The following is a 19,025-nucleotide window of genomic DNA, read 5'->3' as shown; positions in this document are numbered from 1 at the left end:
CGGCAGGTCCAGCAGGTGTGAATGGGGGTTCACATATCCCTGCGCCACCTCCCCTGCCTACCCTGGCCCCTCCGCCCCTGCCCCCTGCCATCTGTCAAGCTCTAAAATCAGCAGAATGGGGCTATGGCATCCTCTTACCTCCCCTTCCAGCCGGCCCCTCCCCTGCTGCTGCCGACACCGGAGCAGAGCTCACCAGCTTCTCCCAGGCCAGCCACCGGCGCCAGGTGCCTACGCCTTCCTGACAAGATGTTAATTTTAGTGGGGCAGGGAAGACCCTTCAACATCCATAGACCCACACCGACAGAGAGCTGGAGTGGTCCTTAGAGACCATAGAAACTTGTCCCCTCTGACGACACGGGGGCTGAGACACCTAGCTGGATAGGGAATGTTCGGTGAAGCGTCCGGTACTGGGACAAGTGGCGAGGAGAGGTTTTGAAGCAAGGCCGCTTTTCTCTTCTCAAACCGCACCAAATAAGGTGGGCCCTATTTCTGAGCAGTCCTCTTGGCCAGATGCCTTGGGACAGCATCGTACGAGCCCAAAGCCCTGGTGCTGCCACTCTTGCTATCCCAGGAGAGGCAGAGCGAATCCGCCGGGCCCTCCTCCCTCTGGGCCTGAGTAGGACCCCCCCATCCCTCACCACTGAGGGCCGACGGCCCCTCCACTTGGGCTGCCGGGCAGCTGTGGGAGCGTGAGCCGCCAGCAGCACCACATGGTGGGTGGTCAGGAGCCCCCATGCGTCTGCTGGCCCAGGCTCCCCTCCCAGTGCTGCCACGGCGAGGCGTGACCTTGGGCAGGTCACTGCCACGTTGACCCTCATTTCCCTGTGAATAAAATGAAGAGAGTCACAGTACCCTCCTATGGTGTGAGAATCCGGTGAGAAAATGTACAGAAAGCATCTAGTCCCCCCCCCCCGCCCCGGGTCTGGCATATAGTAAGCACTCAATAAATATTAGCCTGCAGTAGCCGGCGTGGGTCACCCCCTTCTTACCATGGCCATCCCCTTCCAAGGTGCCCGAGTGTCGGGAAGCACCAGAGGGCGGCCCAGGGGAGACTGCCTGGGGCGGGGTGGGGGGGTGGTCTCACCGCTCCTGTGTCTTGTTCCTGGCAGGAGTAAGGTCCTGTGGCTGCATAGCTGCTTCTCCTTCCTCTACTTCCTCCTCAACCTCGTCTTCATGGCTCATCACTGTCTAGGGTTTGTGCCCAAGAGGAGCTATAAGGTGAGCAAGTGAAAAGAACTCAGAACTCTCCCTCGCAGCCAGAGCCCGCCCCTGCTGGACCACCCCCCTCCCAGCCTTCAGAGGCATCCCAGTTCCCCACATTCTGCACACCTGTGGGGGGGCGGTCTCACCGAGCTGGGCAAGCCTCCTCCCTTAGCCCGGTGACCATTACCCGGCCCCTCGCACAGCTATCCTGGTTGGCAAACCACTGGAACGCTTCCAAACCGGTCAGTAAACAGCTGCTCCCCGGTGCCTCCTACCCCTGTGCCCCACTGCCCGGCCCCTCTCTGAAGACCCCTGGCCCCCCACCATCCTCAAACGAACAGATTAACAAACCCCTGAGCCCGCAGGGCACTTCCATCCTTGGTGCTCAGTGCTTCCTGCTGGGGAGTGCCGAAGTTCCTTGCCCGTCCATGGTTTCTGAGGTCAGAGACCCCAGGGGCTGGCCCAGGTATCCCCACTGTCCTAGTTTGGGTCACCCCACCCTAAGGTAAGGGCTTGCATAAGCATTCACTTATTTTGAAGGGATTCTCAGAAAAACCACTAGAGGGTGGGGAAGTGGGATGGAAAAGCAGATGCAGGTAAGAGGGAGCGACTGCCACTGCCCTGGGAGTGGGTGGAACATGCAGCCTAGAGTTTTCCCAGCCTGGGGAGCAGTGGCATGTTCCCACCAACTCCCTCCCTGTCCATCACTGGTTGAGCCTGCATTCGAGGCTTTAGCTCTTCACACCTTGCTGGCTGGCACAGGCAGTCCCAGGGTTTAAAACACACAGCTGCCCTTTGGGCATAGGGATGAGGCCGAGGGGCTACAAGTGGGCCTGGCAGTGCTGCCTGCCCAAGCTAACAACCACACCCACACTTGCACCAGCACCCACATAGCCCCGGCCCCAGCAGCAGCCCCAGCCCAGCTCCAGCCCCAGCTCCAGCCCAGCTCCAGCCCCAGCCCCAGCCCCAGCCCCAGCCCCAGCCCCAGCCCCAGCCCAGCCCCAGCTCCAGCTCCAGCTCCAGCTCCAGCCCAGCTCCAGCCCCAGCCCCAGCCCCAGCCCAGCCCCAGCCCAGCCCCAGCTCCAGCTCCAGCCCCAGCTCCAGCCCAGCCCCAGCCCCAGCCCCAGCCCCAGCCCAGCCCCAGCACCAGCTCCAGCTCCAGCCCCAGCTCCAGCCCAGCTCCAGCCCCAGCCCCAGCCCCAGCCCCAGCCCAGTCCAGCCCCAGCCCCAGCCCCAGCTCAGCCCCAGCTCCAGCTCCAGCTCCAGCTCCAGCCCCAGCCCAGCTCCAGCCCCAGCCCCAGCCCCAGCTCCAGCCCCAGCCCAGCCCCAGCACCAGCCCCAGCACCAGCAAGGGAAGGGGTGCACACGTGGGCTGTCCTGGCTCTGGTGGGGAAGGGAATCAGGGAAGGCTAACATCCTTGGCTCTGTCCTCAGCCAGTCAGAGCTTCAGTTGAGTGGGATCAGCTCCCTCGGTGCCATCCGTCCTAAAGGACTGAGCCACTCGACCCCACCCCAGAACGCAAATCCATATGCCCCTGAAAGGTGACCGCGAATGCGCTGGCCTGCAGGCAAAGAGGCTTGGGCACCCCTGACTAGTCCGGACTTGGCTACCTCAGCTTTCCTTCTTGTCACCAGAAGCTTCTGCCGAGACTCCCATGTCTTGAAGCTCAGTTTACCAGACTGTCACCCTGAGGGGATGGCTCAGGAAGACATTTCCCATTCACAGAATAGAATGTGAAGTTGGAGGGGCTTCCCCATCCCCTCCCCAGAGGCTGCTCACCTCCTGACCCCCCTCCCCGGTGTAATGTTAGGGACGGCCCTGCTACGTGGACCTCAGGCAACGCCACGCAGACATAGCTGGCCAGAGTGATGGTGGGGACAGTCAGCACAAGAGCACAAGCAGCTCCTGTCGGTCCCGGAGCTCTGGCTCTGTCTGCGGCTTCTGGCTCTCTCTCCCTCCACCTCTGCTGTCTGTGGCAGGCGGCCTGCAGCAGCGCCCCAGAGAGTACCAGAGATGCACGTGCCTGCCTGCGGCCGCACACAGCACACAGCCCGCTGAAGTCAGGGCGCCCGGCCAGGGAAGCTGGCACTGAGCTTACCCAGCAAGGGGGCAGCCTGCTTGAGTAGCGGGCCTGCTCCAGACACCCGGGGGCTCTGTGTCAACACGGTCGTGTTTCTCCATCTGCCCTCCCCACTTAGGTCACAAGGACACTAATGATCACCTATGTCCCCACGGACATCCAAGACCCAGAAATCATCATTAAGCATTTTCAGTAAGTGGGTCGCGTGGGCTGAAGCAGGGATTGCCTCCTCCCACTTCCCCCGCCTACATCTTCAAGTGGGTAGTAACCTGGCATAGGATGGTGGCGCGAGAGACACCCCAGCCCGTCCTGGACTTGGCTCAGGATTAGCCTTCCAGAATGGGGGAGGCCCTGGGGCCAGAGCAGGGTTTCTCAAGCCAAGGGCTTTCCTGCATGGCGTGAGTGTGGTGGGGGTATCATTTTCTTCCTTTCCCTCGTTGCTCCTGCGACGGAGCCTGGCAAGCTCCTGGACCACAGCTATCTAGAGCAGTTGGGGCATTTTTTGCGACCCAAGTTCTTAGCCCTAGGAGCTAATTATCTCTCATGAGCAGCAACTTCCAGTTCTGCCCCCTGACCCTATTCTGGATCATCTGGGAGGATGTGGCAAATCCCAGATTACCAGGGATCAATTCTGAAATTTGACATTGGGAATGGAGTCTCCCATCCAAGAACCAGGCAGCTGAGCCACTCGGCCCTGTGGGCTGCAGTTCTGGGTAGAGGTGGGGGTGGGATGGCCCATCCCCAGCACCACAGGCTGGCTCAGTCTCTGTGTCTGTGGCTACAGTGAGGCCTATCCGGGGTGCGTAGTGACCAGAGTTCACTTCTGCTATGACGTCAGGACGCTGATTGAGTTGGATGATCAGAGGTGAGTCTGCAGCGGGGTCTCTCTGGAACTGGGGTGAGGGTACAAGGGGAGGACGTGGCTCTGCTGGCCCCCCCCCCAACCACAAGATCCTTCCTCCTATTGCCCGCCGGCCGACAGGCGCCATGCAATGCGGGGCCGGCTCTACTACACTGCCAAGGCCAAGAAGAGTGGGAAGATGATGATCAAGGTCCACCCCTGCTCCCGCCTGTGCTTCTGCAAGTGCTGGACCTGCTTCAAAGAGGTACCCGGCCCTGGGGATTAAGGGACATGGTAGACGAGGGGCTGGGGCACTGGGGCTCCGGCTCTGTCCCGGGCCCTGTACCCTCAGGCCCCATTCAGCACCATCCGGTGCTGTGGCTCCCAGCTCCTCTCACCCTCTCCACCTTGCCCGGCCTCCCCATGGAGAATGTAAAGGAGATCACCCCTTCTGGAGTGATCTGGGCTGGCTTGCTCTTGCCCACTTCCAGTCTTGGTTGGGAGGACCAGAGAGAACATGGTAGACTGCTGTAGGCTGCCATGCCTCAGGCTTTCAGAGGGCTAGGACAGGAGCATTTAAAGGCACTGGGCTCCATCTTATCACCCAACCACTAGGAGGAGGCCACTGGGCAGGACTGAACTCTAGCCAGTCCAGAAAAAGAATCATCTGCATTTCCTGAAAATGCTGGAGACACATTCTGTCACTCCTCTGGAGTCCCGCCCAAGTTCCAAAATACTCCCTGGCCCCAAGGGTGCGTCACCTTCCCCTGATCTAAGAGCAGGGAGCTAATTTCAGAGTCCTAGTCTTTTCCTGTTCTCGAGTTGGGATCTGGGAGCCCGCTGGGATCCTGAGCTCTTTGCCAAGGCCTGAGGCCCGCCACCTGAGTGGAGAGAGGCCTTATGTCCAGGCGAGGCCTCCTAGAGCTCTGGCTTCTCCAGCTCTGAGGGCCGAATCTCGCCCCAGGTAGACGCAGAGCAGTATTACAGTGAGCTGGAGGAGCAGCTGACCGATGAGTTCAACGCTGAGCTCAACCGCGTTCGGCTGAAGCGTCTGGACCTGATCTTTGTCACCTTCCAGGACGCCAGGATGACGAAGCAGTGAGTGCCGGGGCCAGCAGCTTGCTGTGCCCAGCCCAGCCCTGAGAGTGGGCTTCTGCTGCTCTGAAACCATCCTCTTTCACCCCCATTCCAGCCAAGGGACAAGGAGAGAGAACCTCCCTCCAGTTTGCCATATTCTGACCGCCCCTCAACCCCTCTGTGCTTCTCACAGGCAGCCGCCATCTTGCTTTCCAGAGCATGTCTGCATCCATTTCCCCACAGCTGCCAGACTCAGTTTGTCTCCAGGGATACCCAGGCCCTAGTCCCCCCATCCTCATATGTCCTTGCTTCAGCATGGAGGTGGTCAGAGTAGATATCTTGGTTCCTCTTCCAGGCCTTGACAAGAATGAATCCATTTCCCCCCCCATTACGCATCACCCCTTTCCTCACCACAAGTGACGGAGTCAGGGTAGAGAAGCTCTGCATGCTGGTTCTGCTCTCCTGCTGCAGGCCTCCCCGAATTCATAGCTTTACAGCCTCCTCCCTCCTCTGCCCCAGCTTCTGGCAACTCTGCCTTGATAGGGAGTGGTTTAGGTGCACTCAGGAATGTTCTGGAAGGATCCTTAGGATAGGGTCAAATAGATGGGAACTCTGCATCAGTCCCTTGAGGATTGTGGAGGCACTTCTCTCTCTGAGGGAGCCTGATCCTACATACCACTTTGTCCTCACCCACCCACAAATGGAACAGCCTAGAATTTAGTCAGATGCAATTGTGTGCAATTTTGCAAGGCACTTATACTCTCAAATTTCTTATCTATCGTATTTGTTTGCTTAAAACTTCTCTGTCCACCTCCCAGAGGGTTAAGCAGGGATATGTGATCTCTTTAGTGCATATGTTATACAGAACAGTATACCAATGTAAGACAATACTGTTTCTTTCTTTCTTTCTTTCTTTTTTTTAAGATTTATTTGTTTATTGGAGTGAGAGTGAGCACAAGCAGGGGGAGCAGCAGGCAGAGCAGGCAGAGGGAGAAGCAGGCTCCCCGCCAAGCAAGGAGCCCAATGAGGGGCTTGAGCTGAGGACCCTGGGATCATGACCTGAGCTGAAGGCAGACAGTTAACCAACTGAGCCACCCAGGCGCCCCAGTACTGTTTCTTTTCTGAGACACTGTCACCGGTAGAAAGGATCTGAGGTTTAATTACAGCAGAAATGTGCATAAGACCAAAGGCTCCAGTGCCATCACCTGTCCCTCTTCGATTGTGTCTCCAGGCACCTCAGTTTAGTACTTTGTACGATTGGGATTCTATTCATTGTCAGGCACAGTGTCAGGCACACAAAAAGAGCTCAGTTGGTAGCTATTAATACTAAGGTGAGGCTGAAATTAGCACCTCCTCCGTCAACCTCAAAGAAAGAGCATGTCTTTGTGCTGTCCCCGCTGTCAAGGGGAAAAGACGTTAACTAAAAACTGTGTGGTCCCCTCCCTGCCCAGACAGTCCCTCCTGCTGCTGCCCCTTTCCTCCAGGGACTAGGCTTTAGGAGCTGCCCACCTCTAAGGTCCTGGTTGGCATCCCCGAGGCTTTGAGAATCCCCAGGAATTGGGGCCACCTTTAGGACCCTGGCCTGAGACCCCTCCTAAGCCTGTTGTCCTCAGCCCCAGACCTCTGTCTCCTCGCCCTGTCTCCGCAGCATCCGGGAAGATTACAAGTATATCCAGTGCGGCGTGTCCCCCCAGCAGTCCTCCGTGAGCACCGTCGTCAAATCCTACCGCTGGAGGGTCACCCTGGCCCCACACCCTAAAGACATTATTTGGTAAGCCCCTGCTGCCCCTCCCCTCTCCTTTCAGCTCCTCTGAGACTGAAGAAGGGAACAGGGTGGGAAAGGAATTGGGGCCTGTTCTCCTACTCCTACTCGGGGCTGGAGCCTGTCCTCTTCTGAGCACCCAGTCTCTGCCCACTCCCAGACCCAGCCCTCCACCAGGGCCTTCGCCAAGGGTGGGACTGGGGGCAGATCCAGGGCCTGGTGCAGGGGTCTGCGCCCCGGGGGCTGAAGTAGACCAGGGCAGCCTGGGTCTCCAGCTGGCATGCAGGAATCCGCACGTGGGCCGCATCTAAGGCTGGGAGCCGGGGTGCTAAGTGCGTCTCCGTCCTCCGTCCCTCCCCAGGAAACACCTGTCCGTCCGCCGCTTCCATTGGTGGGCTCGCTTTATCGCGATCAACACCTTCCTCTTCTTCCTCTTCTTCTTCCTCACCACACCCGCCATCATCATCAACACCATCGACATGTACAACGTCACCCGCCCCATTGAGAAGCTGCAGGTGCCGCCTCTGCTCGGGCCCGCCGTGGGGGCCCCAGGGAGATGCGGGAAGGGCTCAGGCGAGGCTGGGGTGGGGGGGCCCTGGAACACGGCTCCAGTGCCTGTGCGCTGCCAACACGGTGGGGGCGGTGGCCGTGTCAATGGTGGTGTAGACTTCCCTTCGTTCTAAAGGGGTGAATGCACAGGTCATTGCCCATCTGAGGGACTGGAGCTGGAGAGGAAGGGGCGGGGGGTGGGGGTGCTGCAGGTAGATGTTGGGGTGAGCTGGGGAGGAAATGGGTGGTCCAGTCAAGAGGGGGCTTGGAGGGCTTCTCTAGATTGGGCCACCCGAGGCCAGCTAGGAGGACAAAGGGTGCAGCTGAGGGTGTGGCCAGTGTGACAGCTCTGTTCTCCCCACTTTCTCTAGAGCTGGGGGTCCCAAGTTTGAGGGAGAGGGTTGAGGGTGGGGAAGAATGAGGTCAGTTCCAACACAGTCATCTGAGAGAAGTGGGACCTCCACCTCCCTCACTTCCAGACACACCCCTCCAGGCTGGGAGCCCCAGGGCTGGGGGAGCCATCCCTGAAGTCAGAGGCTGCTTCGTCCTGACCGGGGAGTGCAGAGGAGCTGGGCGGGCCCATTTCCAAATCCTGTAGCCTCCAGGCTGTCATAGCGGGCCTAGAAGGCCTCCTCTTCCGTATTATCCCCATCCCTATCGAGCGACACGCTTGCACACATGCACGCACAAGCACACACACACGCATGCACGCACATGCATACACACGTGCACACACACATACACACGCATGCACAGTCAAGCCACACCATTTGCGCTGCTTGCTTCTGTCCCCCCTTGTCAGCCTCACAGGAGGCCCCGGGGCACCACAGCTCCCCTAGGGGTTCTTCCTTCACACCTTCCCCCTTCTCTACCACCTTTCACAAGACATCACATGAAAGGGAGTGTCTTCTGTCTGAGCTGGGAGATGTCAGTGACAGCAGCTGGCTCTGGCCCTAGGTGAAGTCCCCAGGGAAAGCCCAGGCTGCCCCTCCAGAGACCTCAGCATAGAAGACCCATGCCCCTTGAAGGCACCACTTAACCTTGTGGTGTCCGCCTCTGCCCACGCCAGCCAGGCAGACCCCTGGCCAGCAAGGCTGACGGAGAAGGCCAGGTCCACTGCGCAGCCTCAGGGAAACCTAACCTGCTCTGGGACTAAGCTCGGGGAGAAGAGGCCAGAGGTGTGGGAGAAGCAGGGGTGGCCTGGAAGGGGAAGGGGCGACTGACATCTCTCTGCCCTTCTCCACTCTACCCTCACAGAGCCCAGTCGTAACCCAGTTCTTCCCCTCCCTGCTGCTCTGGGCATTTACGGTGATAATGCCTCTGATCGTCTACCTGTCCGCCTTCCTGGAGGCCCACTGGACCAGGTGAGATGGGGCCTCCTCCCCCAGCCCTGCTCTTCGCCCCAGCCCCAGCCCCTTCCCCTGCCCACTCCCCCACCAGCCTGGTGCTCGGGCCTCGCATTTGGCCTAAGGAATCAAATTGACATGGGATGGCTTTGATACCCAAAACCATCCCAAAAGACTAAGATATATACATATACATATACGTGTGTGTGTGTGTGTGTGTGTGTGTGTGTGTGTATTTTTTTTTTTCTTTTTTTTTGAAAGAGGTCCTGGGCCTCTGGCCTCGGGAATGCTGAGATGGGACCACCATCTCAGGCATGTTCAGGCCCAAACCAAGTGCTCCTTGGGCTGCTCCCTCAGCCTCTAGCCATGCATTGAGGGGAGGGAGCTGTCAGCAGAGATAGGCAGCTAGAAACTGCAGGGAGGAGGCCCAGGGTGAGGAGGACAGAGCAGGAATTGTCTAAAGACGTCAGGAAGCCTGGCACAGAGGAGCCCGTGAACTCAACCTGACTGTAGACCCATGTAGCCCATGCAGTACCCACATTTTATTTAAATATTTATTTAAATAATTTATTTGAGAGAGAGAGAGCGCACGCGTGTGTGCGAGCACACGAGCATGGGGGAGGGGCAGAGGGAGAGGGAGAAGAAGACTCCCCGCTAGGCAGGGAGCCCAACGCAGACTCGATCTCAGGACTTCGGGATCATGACCTAAGCCGAAGGCAGATGCTTAACGGACTGAGCCACCCAGGCCCCTGGCACCCCCGGCACCCATGTTTTAACTGATAGCAGCTTTCGCCCTAATAGCTGGTTAGCCCTCCTTGTTCTATGGTGGTAGCCGATTGGGTGGAAAGTATTTACCATTTCCTGGGGCAGGTGGACCTGCTTTTGCCCGAAGGCTGTGTGGGTCTCAAAAGTGATTTCCTGCACCAGAAGTTCCTACCATCCTACCAGGCAGTAAGCCAAGAGGTTTGTCCTGACAGAAACCCTTACTAGTCTCTTCTCTGGCCCAGAGCAGGGCTTCTGTAGATGATTGAAACTCTGCAGGGATCTGAGCACCATTGGTAACGTCCCTCTCACAAAGATAGCAAGCACACAGCACCTGTGCCCTTCCTCCCCGTCCTGGGCCCAAGGCTGGCACAACTAGTTGATGCTGCCCGTGCCTGGTGCTCCCGGCGGCCGCACAGCTCCCAGGGTTCCATGAGGCTGGCACTGGTTTGCACTGTCCAGCCCATTTCCTAGGCCAGGTAGCTGTCTCTGTCTTTCCATCCGTTCTGTAGTTAGGCCTCTGGTTCTTACGCCATGTTTCCTTGTTCCCTTCTAGATCAAGCCAGAATCTGATCATCGTAAACAAGTGCTACATCTTTCTGGTGTTCATGGTGATTATTCTGCCCTCTATGGGACTGACCAGGTACCTCCCCTCCAAGTATCCCTCCTCTCTCAGACAGCCTCACCCTAGAGCTGGACCCTCCTCTTTCAGATACTATAGGCCTACCTGCGGTTGCTACAAATCCCTTCCTCAAATGACAGTCCAAGGCCTGTCATGAGCCTAGCATGAGCCAGGTATCCCGTGAACTCTAAGGTGTCAGCCGTGAACTCTGCCTTCTGGGGAAACAAGCCATGCCTGTCAGCTCACTGGTGGGAAAAACACAGCCAGCGTGCAGTGGAAATTCGGAAAAGTGGCTGGCGAAGGTTTGCTAGAAGAGGCAGCCTTGAGATGAGAGGCCAGAGGGTTCGGGGCAGGGGTGGCCCAGCATTAAGAAGGCAGAGAGGCAGTGTGGACTGACCAGCTGGAATCTTAGAATACCAGAGTCTCTAGGGACTGAGCCAGGGAAGGCAGAGGGAGGCAAGCCAGGCCAAGATTCATTAACTAAAGGGCCTACCCTGTTCTTGCTCCTAGTTTGGATGTCTTTTTCCGGTGGCTCTTTGACATCTACTACCTGGAGCAGGCGTCCATCAGGTTCCAGTGAGTACTAGAGCACGTGCCCCGGGCGTGCCCCCCGTGTACGCTGGGGCTCCCATGCGCCCACGCCAGGTAGACACGTGCGTCCTTCATTTGCTCACGCAGGTCGAGATGAATGCGTGCAAAGACTCTCACTAAGCAGCCTCTTAACCTTTCCCGGGACCCATTTGGCAATCTGGTAAAGCCCAGGGATCCCTTCTCCAAATGATGTTTCGGAAATAATTGTACATTTACAGGAAATTTACACACTGTCCTGTGTACCCTTCATCCAGTCCCCCCCTGGGAACACCTTGCACAGCTATAGTGCCGAATCACAACCCGGAAATTGACCTTATACCATCCACAGGGCTTGTCCAGATTTTGCCAGTTTTATATACACTCTGAATAGATGTCTTTAAATGCACAAAATACCCGGATTACAAAGAAAACCAATTATACTGAAATGTTACCAAGATATTTTAAAAAGCAAATTTGTAATAAACTCTTTATTAGCACATTTAATAAGAGGACAGTGCATTTTAAATACCAGCACGCTGCAGTTACATTTTATTGTTTTACGGGCATCAGTGTGAACGCTGAGGCTACTTAGCCGGCAGTAGGACATTCAACTGTGCAGGGCGGCGGGATCTTTGACGAAGCAACACAAGGGTCATGTTGGATATCCGGCCCATTTTTATTTTGTTTGGTTTGGTTTTAGGTTAACAAATGTTGGAAATCCCAATTTTCAAAGATGTAACGTTGCAAATGACACGCAGGCGTTCACAGCTTGCTTTCTAGGGCAAGGACCAGAATTCTCTAAGGTTTCTGCAGTTGATAAGTTGGACTCTTTTGTTTCTAAGATCAATGAGTTCATCGTTGGTTAGGTCGGGATCTTCGATACAGTTTATATATGAGAGAGAAAAGAGTTGTAGGGCCATGACTCAACTTTGATGCCATCAAGAAAGAATAGTTTTGTTTTGTTTTGTTTTTTTTAAGATTTTATTTACTTATTTGACAGAGAGAGACAGCCAGCGAAAGAGGGAACACAAGCAGGGGCAGTGGGAGAGGAAGAAGCAGGCTCCTAGCAGAGGAGCCTGATGTGGGGCTCGATCCCAGAACGCCGGGATCACGCTCTGAGCCGAAGGCAGACGCTTAATGACTGTGCCACCCAGGCGCCCCAAGAAAGAATAGTTTTTGAAGGAGTTCTGAAACGTATCCAGGGAGCTCACAGATTTCTCGTTTCAAAGAAGTCGACGGAATTGTGTAGATGGGGACACCGGACAGCCACAGAGATGCCTGCGTCACCAGCGTGAGAACAGGCAGCACAGGCATTCATTCCGCTAGCTGACTGACCTCTAGCTGAAGCTGACCAGCATGCCAAGTACACACCTGCAGACAGGAACATTGGGGTCACGTAAAGTTAGCACGTCTAATTTAGCCACGTGTTTAATAATGACTGTCATTTTGAAGTGACGGTGAGCGCAAAGGTATTGTCAGATATCACCACTAATTGCGGTGGGCTATGAAAATATCTTTAAGATTTTATTTATTTATTTGACAGAGAGAGAGCAGGAGCGGTGGGGGGGGAGAGGGAGAAGCAGGCTCCCCACTGAGCAGAGAGCCCCATCATCCCAGGACCCTGGGATCATGACCTGAGCCAAAGGCAGACGCTTAACCGACTGAGCCACCCAGGCACCCCAAGAAAGTATCTGATTTCAACTGGTGACTGGGCACAACCGTAGCTGCCAGTTGCTGTGATTTGTTGCCCACGTTCTTAATGGACAGATACGGTACGTTGCAATTAGAGGCTCATGAATGTCAAGACACGTGTCTCCTTCATTTGCTCACAGTCAAGGTCACAGACCCCCAAACTTCTCCCCATGGACTGTCTGCGGTCTGTGGGTCCTGGTCAAGCACCCCTGCTTTAGATCAAGCCAGAGAGTGTATTTCCCAACACACCCGCCCTTGATGTAGACCAACCCCACCCCTGCTCAGAAGGGTGTGCATTAACCTAAATCGGGCTGGGGACACGTGCATATGGAGCTTACTCTCCCCATCTGCACCCCTACCCTCCACCCCCCCATCTCCACCCCCACCCTCCGCCCCCTCCCCATCTCTACCCCCTTCCCATCTTTATCCCCCTCCCCATCTCTACCCTCCACCCCCACCCTCCACCCCCCTCCCAACATCCCGGCCCTTTCCTTCTCTCTGGCGTCTGTGCCGTCTTCCACTGTCCACACGGCCAGGTGTGTGTTCCTGCCAGACAACGGCGCCTTCTTCGTCAACTACGTGATCACGGCGGCTTTGCTGGGCACGGGCATGGAGCTGTTGCGCCTGGGGTCCCTCTTCCTATATAGCACCCGCCTCTTCTTCTCCAGGTCGGAGCCAGAGAGAGTCCACATCAGAAAGGTGGGGGCCGGGCCCTTCCCGGCACACAGCCCTTCCCTTGCGGGGGGAGCGTCAGGAAGGGGGCCCGCTAGGGGCACGAGGGACCCAAGGTGAGAGGCACGGTGGATCGGGGTCGGCAGGGAGCCCGCCTCCAGGCCTGAGCCACCGGGCAGTTCCCTGGGGCTAGACAAGGAGCCAGAGAAGGCACCGAGCCCAGGGGACCAGGCCCCCTCACGTGAGCCCCGCCTTCCGCCCCAGAGCCAGGCCATGGACTTCCAGTACGGGCGCGAGTACGCGTGGATGATGAACGTCTTCAGCGTGGTGATAGCTTACAGCATCACCTGCCCTATCATCGTCCCTTTCGGTGAGCCTTCCCTCGGGCACCCCCAGGGCTGCGTGCCCTCCGGCCGGGAGGAGGGGTAGAGCCCCCAGCGTCGGAGTATGAGAAGGCCGGGGACAGACTGTCGGCAGGGCAGGGAGGGGCCGGGCAGATCAGGGGAGGTTGGATGGCTGGTCACGCGGGATGTTTGTCGGGGGAGTGACCCTTCGCCCAACGGGCAGAACAGACTCTGGGTCTCAGGGGAGACGGGGGTCCCGGCGGTCGGCGCCACAGGGCTCCCGCTGCCCGGGCAGACCCGAACCTGCCTTCTGCGGCCCCGCAGGGCTGCTGTACCTGTGCATGAAACACGTCACGGACCGTTACAACATGTACTACTCCTACGCGCCCACCAAGCTCAACGAGCAGATCCACATGGCCGCTGTCTACCAGGCCATTTTCGCCCCGCTCCTCGGTCTCTTCTGGATGCTCTTCTTCTCCATCCTGCGATTAGGTAGGTACCGGGCCTGCCTGGCCTTCCTGCCTCTGCCTTTAAAGCCCTCAACAGCACGTCTGCCCTGTGCAAGCAGAGAGGGCCCGGGAGGAGCAAGAGCTGCGCACGACTGCAGCCCTCCGGTGGCTTCTCTAGACCTCAGGTAGGGCTCGGACCAGAGTCCCAGCCGACCTCTGCCGCTAAGGGGCGGGCTTGGACCAACGCGGCCCAGCTCGCGTGCGCTTTGGTTTCCGACCCTCAGAGCAAGAAACAGCAATTCCTTCATTCCAACTCAAGGCTGCAGAAATAAAACATTAGCTGTGGGGCTCAATTCTGCTGCCATCCCCCCTGGGGTCCTATGATCGCCTAAAACCTGGAGGAGGATTCGGGTCTGCCAGTGGCCAGCTTCTCCCCTGCTCTGGGCTACACAGAGCTGCTGTCCCTGTCCCTGTGGACCACACGTGAGTGATCCCCTCTGAGGCACGAGGTTCGCACTGACCTCCCCATCCTCTCCGCCACCAGACGGCTTCCTGCCCTCTCCCCACACTGGTCTTCCCTCGGGGACCCGGACCTTCATCTCCTCAGCAGAGCGAGAAGGGAAACCGTATTTTCTTCCTGTGGTGCCCCGGCGGCAGCTGGAAACAGCTCCGCTCCCAGTTACCTCCGTGCGTCAGCCGTCTGTCGCCATCTCCCCGTTTCTCATCCCCCAGCCTTTCCCTGCCACGTAGCCGACTTCATTTTTTAAAAATTTTTCTCCTAAGTAGAAAAGACTGGGGAGAGGGCAGAGTGGGAGGGGGTTTATTGGTTTATTCTTACTTTTCAAAGTTGTGATTTCCATTTCATAATGTTCGGTCCTGTCTCCTGAGTTTCTTCACTCAACATAGCGTCCTGAGCAATTTCCTGTGTTACTGAAATACTGTTTGAGCACGGGCCTTTGAATTCTAGCTGTTTCCATCCACCCTGCATGGTTGGGTACCGAAGCTGTTGGCCATTTTTGCTCTTCTAGAAACACAATGACCAGCATCATTATGGGTTAGCTTCTGACCGTAAAGGTTGATTTGTAATCTTTACCTCAGTAGAAAACTGGTGTCATAAAAAAGTTACCGAATATCGTGAGCGACATGTAAATGACTTGAATTCTGGATTGCCCTGAGCACGGGTAAGAGCTGCCACAGGAGCTCGCAGGGACAGGCGTGGGTCAGAGACTGCATTTGGGGGCAGCGGCGTGAGTGGGTAACCCGGACCTACTGCCCGGGGACTGTGAGCTGGGACGTAAACTGACGGGTCGAGAAGGACATGTTTCATGACACTTGAGTGGGTACTTCAGACAATTAAATTTTGTGGTGGAATCCGTAAGATGCCGAATTCCAAACTGGGCCCATAGCACTGAGGGATGACGTCACGCGTCAGGCGCATTGATTCCAGTGCTAGGAGGAGAACTGGGGCAGGGGCCGCTCCGCCTTGGACATGAAGCCCCCACAGAGGTGCTGAGGAGGGCCCCCAGGGACCCGGCATCTCGGCGGGCGGACTCCTGCCCACAGCGCCGGTCCTCAAGCCCCAAGCCCCAAGCAGCAAGCCCCACACCTGTTCTTTTTCTTGGCAGGTACTCTCCACAACATCACCTTCTTCTCCCTGTCCACGCTCATCATTTCCATGGTCATCGCCTTCGTTAGCACTCTTCTGGGGAAGCTCCAGGGGGTATCTGACTATGAGGTGAGTTACCCTTCCTTTCCTCCCTTCGTTCTCGCTGGCCCCTGGGACACGGCTCTAGGCTTCCTCCTGACCTGCGCACCCACGGCCACAAAGATGAAAGGTTCTTGCCTTTCCGATGGTGGGGGTGTGCAAACTCAGGGTGCGTGTGTGCGTGCCCTTGTGTGGCCCAGGCCCCGGCCCCCTCGCACGGTGGGGAGATTTAAAAGACAGCTGTCCTCCCCTCTGGCACTTCCTCCAAACAGCCCTCCTACAATGCGAGCCTGTCCAGCCACCGAGCTGTGGGCACCAGTCCAAGGATGGAGGCTTGTGAGAGAGAGGATGGGGTAAAGGGCGGAAGGACGGGTGCAGAAAAAGACGATGCCCTGGGGAAGAGGGGTAGTTATCACCCTTTCAGGAATCCCAGTCTATTGAATTTGAGGCCTGGCTCTCTGGACCCTGTGACTCCTTTGGCTCTTTGCCAGTGGAGCCTGGCCTCGTCGTTAGAGAAGGGAGCCAGTCCCTGCCTGCTGAGATCCATGCCGGCAATGCTGTGTGCCCTCTCCTTTGGCATTTCCCAAAGTGGCACGTCTGTGCGGACATGCTAGAATGATTTCCGGGGACTAAAACATGTTTTTAAATTTTTTCATGGTCACCCATTTTTCTGTTGGTTCACATTTATTTATATTTCTGCTTGTGTCAATGATGCAGGTTTTCTGTCTATAATAGTAAACTGTGTCCTTTTTAAGTGAATGTATATAAAGAGAAGGAAGGAAGTTAATCTAATGTCCTGCTGAGTCAAAGGAGGGAGCCTCCTGGAAGAGGATCCTTTTACTTTTAGTGGCCCTGCACTGGGGGCTCCCACTGCCCTCTCTGCCCAGCCCCTCCTCCGTCACTGGCTCGAGTACCGGGAGGACCAGAGTGGACAATGCGTCTGTCTCTGTCTTCCCCATCCAGCGATGCCATGCGATCTGGTGGCCCAGGTGTCCACTCTAGAGAAGGGAGATGGCAGGGGACCTAGACCATGATGTCGGACTGGTCTCAGAGAGAAGGGAACCCCGAGAGGAAAGAAGAGACTGTTGAAATCAAGGCTTTTACGAGAGTCCAAGCAGACTCACATTTGAATCCCAATCCCAACTCTCCTTATTTGCCCCCATTATGGTTCTTAGGGTTGGAACATTCAGAAGGGCCACCAGCATCCCTGGCCTTTTTCTGTCCCCCCGGGCTTCAGCCCGGGGCTGCAGGTCTGGGAAAACAGAAGACGGCATGGCGCGCCAGGGGAGCAGGAGGCCCAGGTGCAGATTTGGGGAGGGTGGGAGCAGAGGGTGGACACCCCCACTCTGTGACCCTCTACATCTCTCCCCACTGCTGCAGCCCGAGGAGGAGATGGAGACCGTGTTCGACATGGAGCCAAGCAGCACCTCCTCCACGCCCACCTCCCTTGTGAGTCACTGCCTTCACCCTGGGGGACAGGTCAGGAGGGGGGCACCTGCAAGGGGGTGGGCTACTCCAGCAGCAGTGTGGAGGGCACCGGCATTCAGTGCCCACCCCGGGGATTGGGGAGGAGGCGAGGGCCCCTGGGCTCCCTCCCCTGACACAGCAGGACTTGGCCCAGGTCAAATTGCTGCCGTGGCCGTGGCTGAAGAGATGGGATGAGAGAAGAGCCAAGACATACTCTAAAAAGAACTCAAAGAGGAAGAGAAAGGTCAGGGCGGGCCCAGCCACAGCCAGCTCAGTCGTGTAGACACAGGGACGTGCTGGGGCTCAGCCTCAGGACCGAAGGCTGCCTCCAGGGGCACAGATGCCAGGCCGAGCTGCGCACACAGAGCTGCAGGGAGCTCTCGGAGGCCTGCACCGAATGGTAAGGCAGCGGGAGCGCCGCATGAGTGAGCCCATCAGCATGTGAAGAGACGAGGCCAAGTCAGAACACAGGGGCCTGGCAGGCTGGGCGTCGGCTCCCTCACTGTGGCTCAGCCTGGAGGGGCCCGAGTGCTCACCCCCATCCCTGCCATCAGTGTGGATGCCAGGGCGCCTTGGAGGAGCACTGAAGAAGGGCACCAGCCAGCCTGGGCACTCAGGGAAGGCTTCCCAGAGGAGGGAACATCTAATCCAACTCTAGGAATGGGCGTAGGGGTTGCTAGGTGGAATAGGATGTGGGGGAAGAGCATTCAAGGAAGAGGATCAGCCTGTGCAAAGGCCCAGAAGAGAGAATCTGGAGCATTTGGGCACCGGAAGTTTTCGCCGTGGTGGAAATGCAGAGTGGGCAGCAGGGCCCGGGGGGAGACGGGGCTCTTTGGGCACCCCCGAGGTGGGGAAAAGTGCACAGACATGACAGTGGTGGACACGCCTACCCCTGGTGCACAGAGCTGTGGGTCCGCCTCACGTTGGGGGGGAAAGTCTACAGAGAGGGGCAGAGTTCCTCTGGGAGGTGATGGGGAGAAGGGACTTCGGTGTTGGAGAGTCTACAAAGCTTTCAAAGCAGGGGCCTCTCTTCGCGTAGCATCTCTCCCTGGGGCCCTCGTAAGACGACCCCTCTGGAATCTTCTTAGGAACCGGACACTTTGCCATTCTCACTCCTAGTCTTTATGCTCTGATACACCCACACCGTAGGGAGTCTTTATCTTTATTTTACAAATGGGGAAACTGAGGCTCAAAACGGTCAGTTCATTTAGACCCTAGGGCATTATTGAGCAAGGAAGTGGCAGAACGAAGTTTGAACCAGGTCTGTTGCATCTGGAAGGCTGAGCTTAAAAAAAAAAATTACTGGAATTTATTTTCTTAATCTTTCATGATAAGCACAGTTGGTATATGAACCCTGCAGATAATTATGGGAAAAAAACAGAAACAAAAACAAGAAAATTAAAAGTTCATATTCTCACCACCCAGAGACAACTACTGATAGTGTCTATTCTCCCAGGTAGATATATAATTTTTGCTAAAATGAAATGATACCGTTCATACTGTTTTATAATCTGCATTTTTAGTTAACAATCTCCATCTTTCCGTGTACGTAAATTTCTGTGTCTTCGAATACTCAGCCCATACTCAAGTCGCCCTAAGTGTTCCAGAGACATCTTTCACAAAGCATATCCAAACCAAATCCATTGCAGGCTCGTGCTAGATGAATCCGGTCCCTGCAAATGTCTCTTGTAGTTTCTCACAGCCTCTCCTTTACGGCCTGTTGGGAGAGACCCAGCCAGTGGTCCTGCAGAATTCCCAACCTTCTGGGTTTTTCTGGCTATTTCTTCATGATGTCTTGCAGCAGCTTCCACTATCTCCTGTATTGCCTGAAAACCAGAAGTTCAATCCAAAGGCTGGAGAGATCCTGATTCAGCCCTAGGGGC

At 56.6% G+C, this 19,025-nt stretch overlaps 1 protein-coding gene across 1 annotated transcript in view; it reads left to right on the top strand.

The window, feature by feature from the left end:
* TMEM63C (transmembrane protein 63C) overlaps positions 1-19,025 on the top strand; it is a 53,723-nt gene that overhangs the window by 32,980 nt on the left and 1,718 nt on the right. The window contains exons 9-23 of the mRNA XM_040641612.1: positions 1,110-1,218; positions 3,403-3,476; positions 4,069-4,149; positions 4,267-4,390; positions 5,090-5,223; positions 6,851-6,973; positions 7,326-7,479; positions 8,771-8,877; positions 10,178-10,264; positions 10,754-10,819; positions 13,042-13,204; positions 13,442-13,547; positions 13,846-14,013; positions 15,596-15,705; positions 17,056-17,124. Of these exons, the coding sequence (XP_040497546.1) occupies positions 1,110-1,218; positions 3,403-3,476; positions 4,069-4,149; positions 4,267-4,390; positions 5,090-5,223; positions 6,851-6,973; positions 7,326-7,479; positions 8,771-8,877; positions 10,178-10,264; positions 10,754-10,819; positions 13,042-13,204; positions 13,442-13,547; positions 13,846-14,013; positions 15,596-15,705; positions 17,056-17,124 (1,675 nt within the window). The remainder of the gene's footprint in view (positions 1-1,109; positions 1,219-3,402; positions 3,477-4,068; positions 4,150-4,266; positions 4,391-5,089; positions 5,224-6,850; positions 6,974-7,325; positions 7,480-8,770; positions 8,878-10,177; positions 10,265-10,753; positions 10,820-13,041; positions 13,205-13,441; positions 13,548-13,845; positions 14,014-15,595; positions 15,706-17,055; positions 17,125-19,025) is intronic.

Source organism: Ursus maritimus, unplaced genomic scaffold (assembly GCF_017311325.1).
Source record: "Ursus maritimus isolate PB19 unplaced genomic scaffold, ASM1731132v1 scaffold_25, whole genome shotgun sequence".
Taxonomy (NCBI): Eukaryota; Metazoa; Chordata; class Mammalia; order Carnivora; family Ursidae; genus Ursus; species Ursus maritimus.
This window is presented reverse-complemented; position numbering and strand designations above follow the sequence as displayed.